The sequence below is a fragment of the Gymnoscopelus braueri genome (assembly GCF_963280865.1).
Source record: "Gymnoscopelus braueri genome assembly, chromosome: 13".
In the NCBI taxonomy this organism is placed as follows: Eukaryota; Metazoa; Chordata; class Actinopteri; order Myctophiformes; family Myctophidae; genus Gymnoscopelus; species Gymnoscopelus braueri.
The window spans coordinates 2,174,152-2,186,651 of record NC_137615.1 but is presented as its reverse complement, the minus strand read 5'-3'; the positions used below and the strand labels follow the sequence as shown (position 1 = coordinate 2,186,651).

Sequence of the window (12,500 nt, the reverse complement as noted above, 5' to 3'; positions counted from 1 at the left end):
TGTTTACGTTACTGGTGAAAGACGTTTTTTCCTGTGAAAACGTATTTTCCCCGGTGTTGCATCATGTGTATATAGATAAGATAACCTAACATAAATATAGAACTAACATTATGCACATGGATGTTTGTATTCATGTTAATAAGCACATTATAAACTGGATTTAACAAATAAAACTGAAACGTCATCATGTCTCGTCTCGCGCTGTGTGTGACCACATCATCTGTGAGCGCGCATGAGTTTTATTGGTATTTATTCGATAATGATATGATGTCTCTCCTATGTGTTATTATATTCATTATTATATCTCAATATGTACAAATGTATAAGCTGTCATTTTTTTTTCTTCAGAAGTATTTTATATTTGATTAATTTTGACTGAATGTGTTAAAAAACTAAATTGTGAAAGAAATGAGTTCATCATGTTTTTTTAAATCCTTTTATTTTTAAATATTATAATTATTAATATTAATATTATTATTATTATTATTATTAGGCCTATTATGTAGAACGTGTATGATCCAAAATCATGCATGCATGTGTTCTTATGGATGTATAATTGATGATATGCACAATCCACTATAACACTAGCTATACATATTGTATCTTTGCACATTCTGTAATAATATACATTTTGTGCACACATTCTTATCTCTCTCTTATTTATATATAGGCCTATTGTATTATTTATGTAAATGAGGTCCAGGAAGTCGCACAGAAGAATAGCGCACATTCATTTACTTGGTCTAAACTTGAGATGAAATAATAAAGTTGTTTGAGTTTGAGAGAATAAATTATTTTAAATGTTCAAACATTTGATCAGACCACCGACAGATTCCAGAGAGCGACGGTCTGTCACACTGTGTGATTTCAATAAATGAATGTGTTTATTGTTATTTCAATAAATGTAATAAATGCACCACTATGAGAGCTCTGCTGTCTTATTAATGGCGATAAATGAAAAAATACGATTCTTTGTTAAACGGAAACATCGCATTCTCTAGGTTTGATCGAGTGTGTGAGTTATGAAAACTATACATAACCCGTGCCGTGTGTGTGTGTGTGTGTGTGTGTGTGTGTGTGTGTGTGTGTGTGTGTGTGTGTGTGTGTGTGTGTGTGTGTGTGTGTGTGTGTGTGTGTGTGTGTGTGTGTGTGTGTGTGTGTGTGTGTGTGTGTGTGTTCTTTAAATGTTTACATATGAAATCCATAAATAAAGCTAAAGTTATTCTCGTGGTCTACTCTCGGCACACAAAGCCAGATATTTAAATCCATCATTTACAACATGTGTACAGATAAGGTTCTGTTCTGCATCCAACATAAACAACATTCCTCTTAATAAATGTCCTTTATGAGACACTGCGTGTTCTTGTACCAAATGTAGCTTTTTATTTGTTATAGTTATAAGCCTAACTTATACTTCACCTTAGGACGGTGTGGTGCGCCGAACACCAGTCTTTACCTACACTACCCTGCTATCTAGTCGAGTCACGTGGTCCCATTTGGTGAGAAAGTAATTACTTCTGGACTAATTGCGTTGTGTCAAAAAGAAGGTATTCCCTTTAAACAGGATAGGCCTACTTGACACGACAAATGGCTAGACCAAAGAGAAGACAGACAGACAGACAGACAGACAGACAGACAGACAGACAGACAGGGGTCTCGCGCCGCAGGGAGGAAACGAGAAGGGAAATACAGCCATAAAAGTGGGCTGGACACTGGACTCCTCTAGACACTCTGAAACACATTCCTCTGTGTGTGTGTGTCTCTCTCTCTCTCTCACACACACACACACACACACACACACACACACACACACACACACACACACACACACACACACACACACACACACACACACACACACACACACACACACACACACACACACACACACAGGCTGTCTGTCAGTCAAATGAAATAACCTGGAAGTTCTTCCAGTGTGATCTGGAAGTGAAAAAAAGAGAAACAACACAACAGCTCTCCTCAGAGAGAGAGAGAGAGAGAGAGAGAGAGAGAGAGAGAGAGAGAGAGAGAGAGAGAGAGAGAGAGAGAGAGAGAGAGAGAGAGAGAGAGAGAGACTAACACTATAGGTAGATATATAATCTGATAAGACTGCATGAGAATGCGCCATGTTGGTTGGTTGTCTGTCTGTCTGTCTGTCTGTCTGTCTGTCTGTCTGTCTGTCTGTCTGTCTGTCTGTCTGTCTGTCTGGTGGTTAAATTAAGACCATCGGGTTCAGACGCATCTCGTCTCGCGCCGAACGGAAGTGAGTTTATTTACGGTCAGAGAGAGAGAGAGAGAGAGATGATGATGATGAGATCCAGTGATCCACTGTGGTAATCCACCATGTTTACAGGAGAACACAAAGCCATGTGTGTGTGTGTGTGTGTGTGTGTGTGTGTGTGTGTGTGTGTGTGTGTGTGTGTGTGTGTGTGTGTGTGTGTGTGTGTGTGTGTGTGTGTGTGTGTGTGTGCGTGTGCGTAATGTTCGGTAGCGCTGAGCAGCGCCATGGTATACCGTGGAGATAACGTAACGTGCATCTTACCGTTTGTTGATAATCCGTCAGCAGCCGCCAGACAGACAGACAGACAGACAGACAGACAGACAGACAGACAGACAGACAGTTGTGCGTATAGAGTCGAGTCTGGCGCACACCTGCAGCTCCGCGGGAATAATGAACCGGTTGAACGGCGTCGGTTCCTTCATGTTCCTCTGTCCCCCCCCCCCCCCCCCCCCCTCCCCCCCATGCTGACCCACAGAGAGCCCAGGGTCCAGCCCTACCGTAGCGGGGCGCTGCGCTGCGGTGGCCGGCAGGCAGCGTGGTGCGTGGGCCGCTCCGCTCCATGTTGTCATCTGGTCGTCAAAACACAGTCTTCATCCCTCATCATCATCATCATCATCATCATCATCATCATCATCATCATCTTCATCATCTTCTCCGCATCGTCAACATGGTACCGTGTGGTTTAGGGTCCTGTCTGCTCCGGTCCGGTCCCGTTCGGTCCGGTGTGTCTCCCCGGGCGGAGGGCGCAGGGCTGCCGGGGCGCTCTGCCGCTCCTCTCCGCTCTCAGTGAAATCACGGTCCGCCACATTATTAGCATAGAGAGAGGAGACCGGAGCCACGGAGGAGGAGGAGGAGGAGGAGGAGGAGGAGGAGGAGGAGGAGGAGGAGGAGGAAGAAGAAGATGGAAGGAGGAAGAAGAAGGGGTTCTTTAACCTCAACCAGCGGGCTCTCCTCTCTTCATCAAAAAGAACCGCTGCGGAACCGTAGCTATCGGTACCGCTATAGTAATCTGATCGGTACCAGGGTTCTGTCTAGTCGGTACCGGTGTTGTATCTGTACTGGGGTTCCGTGTCACCGGTACCGGGATTCCGTGTGAGCGGTACCGGGGCGGTGTGTGGTCGGTACCGCAGCAGCAGAGGTGCCCCGGCTAAAAGGAATGCAGCATTATAGCCGCTTGGGAAATCATAAAAAGTTCATGTCTCCGTTAAAGCGTCCACATGACCAGCCCACTGGCCAATCCGCGCGCCCGGACACTCATAAAGTTCTATCACAAAGTTGTAAATTTTCATAAAACAACAAGGAATTTATTGCATTTCTTCATGGACGGCTTTTTCTTTTTTTTTAAAGAGAGGCGAGCTCATAGCTCTCTCTCTCTCTCTCTCTCTCTCTCTCTCTCTCTCTCTCTCTCTCTCTCTCTCTCTCTCTCTCTCTCGTCGCCATTTTCTTTTTGCTTTGCAGAGAAACAATCACAGCTCACTGAGGGAGAATTATTTTTGTCCTTTTCGTCCGCAGAGCGTTTTGTATCAATGCGTGGATGATGATATGATGTCTGTATGGATACCGTGGGGAAACATTGTGTGTGTGTGTGTGTGTGTGTGTGTGTGTGTGTGTGTGTGTGTGTGTGTGTGTGTGTGTGTGTGTGTGTGTGTGTGTGTGTGTGTGTGTGTGTGTGTGTGTGTGTGTGTGTGTGTGTGTGTGTGTGTGTGTTATGGTTTATTAGACATTTAAGTGAATCATATACCATACCTTACAGATTATATGGACAAAACTACAGGACAATAACGCAGATATTAATTGTATTTTTTTTAATATTCTAGTTCATTCTTTTTCTTTTTTTTTTCTCCACCAGAGGTTATTGCGGTTCATAGCTTATGATTATTGCTGCATTGATCACTGGCTCTACTTCCAGACTAACCATGATTGAACTAATATACCAGTATTATTTTAGAGTACAGTAGCCTACAGGCTAATTGAGAAACACGACAATAAAAAAGGATACTTTGCAGTGAACGCATTTACAGGCATGATGATCTATACCTGCAATTGCAATTCATCACAAAGTATCCATTTTATTTTAGGTTTGTAGGCCTACCTGCTGAAATCATCTACGAACCAAATGGTTTCCATGAATTGGTTCGCATTATAGGACTGGACCAATAATGTATAGTTTTAGTATTCGGCCGCAGTCCAGATGAAATCATATTTTCACTCATCTGCTCCTAATGGCGTCTGCACATCTGGAACATAACAGCTCCATTTTGTCTTATTATATTAGCTTTACACATGTGTCTGACCTCTGAGACACTGTGTGATAGATACACACTCACGGACACACACAACAGACACAGTCACAGACAGGCTGCTGTGACTCCGCATCAATGCGTGCGTGTGTGTGTGTGTGTGTGTGTGTGTGTGTGTGTGTGTGTGTGTGTGTGTGTGTGTGTGTGTGTGTGTGTGTGTGTGTGTGTGTGTGTGTGTGTGTGTGTGTGTGTGTGTGTGTGTGTGTGTGTGTGTGTGTGTGTTGTCTTGTCTAGTCTAGTCTAGTGAAACCAGAATAACTCCATCCAGCCCAGACCCACCTGGGCTGGATGCGGGACAGATAAAAAGTGTTTTTAACGCATTGCGGCACCGCGTTGAGAGAGAGCTCAGTGTTACTGCATAGTCCCTCACTGTGTGACATCCTAGACAATATAGTGAACAACTATATATTGTTCCTATTCTATAAATATTCTATTCTATTCTATCCTATAACTATTCTATTCTATAAATATTCTAATCTATTCTATCCTATAACTATTCTATTCTATAAATATTCTAATCTATTCTATCCTATAACTATTCTATTCTATAAATATTCTATTCTATCCTACAGCTATTCTATTCTATTCATTTAGACTCCTATAATTGAGAGACATTAAACATATCAACAAAACTCAAAAGGATTAATATACCATAATACTTACAGTATATAAAGTTGTCCGGGGTCCCCCAAGGCTGTATACTCGGCCTCCTCCTTTTACCCCCCTCAACACCAACTGTTGGCAAAAATTAGCCATTATGTACAATTAATCTGAGCGCTTGTGTAGAATGGCTATTTTGGCCAAAATATGGAGATATAGCTGCATTCATGTGGTTAAAAGCTGAGTATCAGCTCTTATAAAAGACACGGGTTATTAATGTGTCCCCTAAAGATGCACGTTGACTCCTAAACAAACTAGACTTGTTAGATATACAGCAGGATTCATATATATATATATATATATATATATATATATATATATATATATGCTATATATATATATAGGCTATATATATATATAGTAGATAACATCTCTTGCACACTCGCTTTTTCCCATACAAACCTGTAGCAACATCTAATGGCTTACACATGTGTCATCATATGTTATACTGTTATAGGCTACGTCCCCTTCTATTTTTATCTACAGACAGACACACAGTGTTAATAGTGTTGTGGTGCAGCATGCAGGTCAGACAGACACACAGTGTTAATAGTGTTGTGGTGCAGCATGCAGGTCAGACAGACACACAGTGTTAATAGTGTTGTGGTGCAGCATGCAGGTCAGACAGACACACAGTGTTAATAGTGTTGTGGTGCAGCATGCAGGTCAGACAGACACACAGTGTTAATAGTGTTGTGGTGCATCATGCGGGTCAGACAGACACAGTGTTAATAGTGTTGTGGTGCAGCATGCGGGTCAGACAGACACACAGTGTTAATAGTGTTGTGGTGCAGCATGCGGGTCAGACAGACACACAGTGTTAATAGTGTTGTGGTGCAGCATGCGGGTCAGACAGACACACAGTGTTAATAGTGTTGTGGTGCAGCATGCGGGTCAGACAGACACACAGTGTTAATAGTGTTGTGGTGCAGCATGCGGGTCAGACAGACACACACACAGCAGTGATGTTGAACCCTGCTTGACCCACAGATCTGCTGGACAACACAATTAGTCTAAACAATCAGAGACCATTAAAACAAGGACTTTCACTTCCTGCGTGTTCATTGAGTGGTGTAAAGTACAAAAAGTACATTTACTCAAGTACTGTACTTAAGTACAATTTTGTACTTTTACTTTAGTGGAGTATTTCCAATTGTCTATACTTCTACTTCTACTCCACTACATCTCAGAGGCAAATATTGTACTTTTTACTCTACTACAATTATTTGAAAACTTTACTTTGCAGATATAAATATTATATTATAAAACGTACATTGACTACCTATTTTATACCTAAGCTATTTGAAAATAGCCGATCTGAAAGCTCACAGCGTGTCACATTGCAAAGCATTTTGAGCTTGTAGATCGGCTATTTTCAAACATTTTAGTACTTTTGGTACTTTAAGTGTATTTTGATGCCAATACATTTGTACTTTTACTCAAGTAACATTTTGAACACATGGTCTTTTACTTGTAACAGCGTATTTTTGTATTGTGGTATTGATACTTTTACTTAAGTAAAACATTTGAGTACTTTTTTCCACCACCGGTGACCGCAGACCGGTGATCCCTGTCCGCTGGTACCAGACAGGAGAACCCGTACCGGTGCTTCCGCTGATAATGGTAAAGAAAAAGGTTAAAATTTAACCCGATAGTAAACGAGAGATCATTGTGTTTGTTTCACACCAGCGTTAAACCTACTGCTTCCTTTCGTGATGATTTCTTTTTGTGTGTGTGTTACTTTTACTGCGCTTTTCCGCTCCTTTGAGTCCAATTAGGGCCCTAAATAACACACACGCACACACACACACACACACACACACACACACACACACACACACACACACACACACACACACACACACACACACCTACACACACACACACACACACACACACACACACACACACACACACACACCACCTGACACCACCATAAGTTCACAGTTCGCACCAGGCAGAAGCTTCGGTGTTTTGTGTGTGTGTGTGTGTGTGTGTGGTGGTGGATCTGGATTAAACGTCTTTATGGAATTATTGAGTAATTGTATTATTGAGTGGACGGCAGGTATGTTATCAGGTCAGTTTGACTGACCTGTAAGATCATTTTTTTCAGGACAAACGACATGTTGATACAGACATGTGTCTGTCTAGCCTAATATGTAATGTAGGCCTAATTATCGGCACACACAGCAAACTCCTAGTGCAATTTTGATACTTACGGCATTGGTTTGGACCGGGGACCCCCAGGGGTCCTTGGGGGGATACTGGGGGGGGTCCCCAGCGAAATGTGTTAATATAGCATCATCATTTTAACCTTTTATACTTTGGCTATTCAAAAATAGCTTGTAGATCTGCTATTTTTGAAAAATCGTGAAAATGTGTGCAAATCTTTGAATATTTATATATGTATTTAAAGCGAACATTTGTAACTCAAATCTTTGCATCTGGGGGAGTCCCTGCGAACTAAATATTTTGAGATGGGGGTCCGCGGCCACATGCATATCATTTTGGGGGTCCTTGACATGAAAAGGTTTTGAGAACCACTGACTCTAGGGGTTGAAGTATAGGATACTAATTTACTGTGCACGAGCTGGCTTGCGGCATGATTCTGTATTTAACTTCTATCTCATGTCAAAATATTTCTCATAATTCTGTTATAGTCCGCTAACAGTATCTGAATGTACTTAAAATGAGAGTATATGGATGTCAATATTATAATGAGATATGGCAAACGTCATGTATGCTAGTGTGTGATGACGGGTTTGCTTTCACGTAAATTTAACTCACAGAGAGTAAAATGACTCAAATGGATAGAAATGTAAAGAGGTAAATAAAGCATTTGATTTCACTTCAGTTATGATCAATTATTGAGTTGGTATTAATTTTACTATATTTACTCTGCTTATGTCAATATCGCACATGCAAGTAGGCCTAACTCTTGATAAGAGCATAATTAATGCCTAAATTGTAAATAGCAGTGCGTCTCAATTAATACATATGAAATATGCTCTATTAACACTACAAATTAGGACAAACATGTCATATTTGTATTTGTTTGCTCGCTTGAAGGTGAGAATATTAATGCGCTGGTATGATTATTTTATTTTCACGTTCATGTACAACCGCTTCTTACACCAACCATCAGTAACTATAATGTAACATTCAGAGTTAAATTAACATTGACCATTTTGGTGCGTAATTTTTTTGCCTGAGTTATTATAACTTTGGTGATTTTTACTGTGCGACCGTCTGAGACAAAATAATATTAAACACGTAAAAACGAGGGGGAAATTACTTCAGCTCCTGCATGTCCAAAAATAGTGAAAATAGTTGTTTTTATGAGGTACAAAACAACCAGTCAGCCTCTGTTATAGATGACTGTTCAATTCATTAGCTAAGTTACCTTGGCTTAGCGCGTGCACCATATATTGTGGACAGCATTTGAATACAATTCTGGTATTATTTGTATAACTGATTCCAGATCAGATTATAGTGCTGATTGAATGCCGATAACTTGTCGATCAATTGACACTGGATTTAGTTCACAGTGTTTATAATATTGCCACTTTAACAGACACTCTAATATCCAGATATAAGCATATATAAGCAGAGTACACATGAACTCTATATATTCAACAAACGACCAGGTAAAGCTACACGTACAATGCAAACAGAATAATGTAGTTACGTTATAATTCATTATTTGGTACTCCAATATTTGTTAAACTGCGAGGCTATTAGCTAAACAGCGGCAGTATACAGTACACGTCCTTATGAAGTGGACTAGACATTATAATCATCGCGTAGCAGAAACAACATTATAGACTATTTTAAGTCATGCTTTATATAAATATAACAACAGTCCAGTTCCAGTCAATCTGGGCCTCTTTTTCTCCTGCAGAAAATATCCTGACCCACATTTTAATCAAGCCTGATATCGACCAGACAGACACATCACTGATACATATTATTTACAACACATAAAACACAACAACATTAATTGCAGATCAAATGAATTCAAAACACGGACATGTTCCCCGTTGGTTACTTTTTATTTACATAAAGGTTTTTGTGCAACATGTTCTAATGTAGCTATTGTCCCTAAACAAGACTAAATATAGGCCGAACATAATATAGTTTAACATAATATAATATCGTCTCTGTCGGGTAGAAACCTCATTATGTCAAAAAAATGTTAAATTTCAAGATTCAAATTCAAAAGTAGCAAAAGTATCAGATCTACAAGCTCAAAAGATGTTTTTGTAGGGCGTTAATTTACAAAAAACACACAAAACGTTAGAACACAGAGATCGAGGTTTTTGCCCCGACAGAGACGATATAATAATATATAATATCATATCATATATTATCATATAATATCATATAATATAAAGGAAGACGGTCTGGTCCTCTGTGCACGTTGACAAGATAAAGACATCGATTAAAGTCTACATAATATACAACACACACACACACACACACACACACACACACACACACACACACACACACACACACACACACACACACACACACACACACACACACACACACACACACACCCGTCTTGGCAGTAGACTGTATTTCTCGTATTCAGATTAACCTTTTTAAGGTTTTTGTTTTAATTATAGGCTAATTATTTGTATTTATTCTAAGGGACAGTCAGTGACACATTATAGGTAGTTTGTTTGTTTGTTTTGACGCAGTAACAGAATAAATAAACATATTCACATTATTCTGCCTGCAGTGTTTTAATGTATGTTTATGTAATAATGTATAAAATGATCAGTTAACACGTGACTATCCAAGTGGTCCTTAATCAAAAGAAAGTTATTTTTGCCTTAATTGGAAGTCTAATTGAGCCTTTAACTAGACCAGGCTGCAATACATCAAATCCTGACTGCATCTTACAAGGGCTGTGATATTTGTTTGTTAAAATAAGTGTTGAATAGCTCTATATTCTGATATCAATCAATGCTATAGAGTGACTTTGTTCAGTAATGTAGGTCTATGTCTCTCCAGCTCTTTAGTATAAACAGCAAAACGGGATACCAATTTGAGCCAATCAGGAGAGAGAGAGGATAAAGTGAAATTGAAAGTGTTGAAACAAAGAATATCACTTAATACCACCTTTAAAACATCTTAATACAAGAAACACTCAATCATATTTTTGTATGTTTGTTTGTTTCTTGTTTTGTTTTGTTCTTTTGTTCTTGGCGTTTGACATCAACAATAACTAATAAACAAAATAGACTTCAGAAATGTATAACCGTTTAACCAGTTAAACCCCGGAACCCGAATTGTGGGGAAAGCTTTCACTGACATTGAAAATAGCAGATCGACAAGCTCAGTTGTGAGCTTGTCGATCTGCTATTTTCAGTGAAAGCTTTCCTCACAATAACGGAGAACCAAAAAGACACAAGTATAGAGCCATGATGCACTCCGGCCAGCCATACAGGGTTTAAGTTGCTGTTCGTCGTCTAGACCAGTGGTTCTATTGTCAGGCTGTGACCCCCCAAGATAATCATATTTGAACTGCAGGGGACCCCCCAAGATAATCATATTTGAACTGAAGACCCCCCCCCCACCATGACAAGCACTTGGAATTGTAGTTCTGAGGCATTAGCCTACGTTTAGTTCCACAGATAAATATTGTGAAAATAGCAGATCTACAAGCAACGCCTCGCAACGCAAGGCGCGTAGATCGGCTATTTTCAGAATTATACTATTGTCAAATTATATTTGACAATTTGGCCAATGTTTATTGTATAGTTTGTTGATTACTTTTGTCATCTGGGAACACCCCCAAGATAATGTGGGGCCCGCCCCCCAGTTTTGGAGCCACTGGTCTAGACAGTGAGAGCAGATCACATCTGATCTCAGATCTGTTTACACGTGGGGAAAATGTCATGTGATCCATGGAGAGGAAGTGAGTGACGTCACTCTTTTTTAAACGTTCTGCTGCGTTGACGTGACGTCGTCACCGTCACTCCTCATCCTCATCCTCATCATCCTCATCCTCTTCGTCGCCGGTTGGTTGGTCGGTCATCGTCGGCGACGCGCCTCCTCCTCCTCCTCCTCCTCCTCCTCCTCCTCCTCCTCCGGTGCCTTTGTTCTCCTTCTTCCATTTCATCCTCCGGTTCTGGAACCAGATCTTGATCTGTCGCTCCGTGAGGCAGAGCGCATGCGCGATCTCTATCCTGCGCCGGCGCGTGAGGTACCGGTTGAAATGGAACTCCTTCTCCAGCTCCAGAGTCTGGTACCTGGTGTAGGTCTGCCGCCCGCGGCGCTTGTCCGTACCTGACCGAGACGCACGCACACACACACACACACACACACACACACACACACACACACACACACACACAGACACAGACACAGACACACACACACACACACACACACACACACACACACACACACACACACACACACACACACACACACACACACACACACACACACACACACAGACACACACTTTTCAGTTAATTTGTCATCTTTTTTTTTTTCAGAAAGAATTCTCAACAGTCATTAGGTTTATTACACATATATTAATGTTTCATAAACACTATAGAGATGCATATCAAAAACAGGATTTAAAAAAAAAAAACCAACAAGGTGTACAGAGGCCTAAATCAAAGTTTAGGACAAAGTATTCACATTTCCACGTGTTTATTGTTTACACACCAATAAGCAAGCGCTATATACACCAGAGATGCTTGTTACAGTCTTATAGACAGAATGGATGTTTCCTTTGTAATATGTACTACATGTGTAGTACAGTATATAGGCTAGATACAACTTGATTCATTGACTGATTTATGTTTTCAAAAATCCTACATGACCAGTATGGATGTGTCAAAAGGTAAAAACAACAACACAAACCCACTGGAACGTTCAGTGTAAATGTGTTAAACTGAGTGACATACAGTCAGATAAAGTAGAATCAATAATAAATCGATTCATACAATTTAAGTAAAATATAAACGACAATGAATGGGCTCTGTAAACTGAACTAATTTGTGTTTAATTATGTCCAGCTGCTGCTAATATAGATTATAGTGTTCGAGGACACATCACCACGTGTCCTTGTAAACACATGAGTTTGAGAACAGGATCACATTATTTAACTATTTATCACCGATTTCATGTTTTGAGGAATGCCTGTACAAACTGTTTTATACATAGGCCTATTACTCATATATAAATATTATCCACGTGGTTTTGGTATAAACATGACCAATTGAAAAGAACAA

General features: G+C 40.2%; 2 protein-coding genes across 2 annotated transcripts in view; both read right to left on the bottom strand.

Annotated features, from left to right (window-relative positions):
• hoxb7a (homeobox B7a) overlaps nt 1-2,842 on the bottom strand; it is a gene marked incomplete at its 5' end in the record, with an annotated part of 15,451 nt that extends 12,609 nt beyond the window's left edge. The window contains one exon of the mRNA XM_080447076.1: nt 2,779-2,842. Coding sequence (XP_080303202.1) covers nt 2,779-2,842 — 64 coding nt within the window. The remainder of the gene's footprint in view (nt 1-2,778) is intronic.
• Nucleotides 2,843-11,039: 8,197 nt separating this feature from the next.
• Nucleotides 11,040-12,500, bottom strand: part of LOC308098977 (uncharacterized protein) — a 10,662-nt gene continuing 9,201 nt past the window's right edge. Inside the window, exon 2 of the mRNA XM_080447467.1 lies at nt 11,040-11,541. Coding sequence (XP_080303593.1) covers nt 11,228-11,541 — 314 coding nt within the window. The 3' untranslated portion in view covers nt 11,040-11,227. The remainder of the gene's footprint in view (nt 11,542-12,500) is intronic.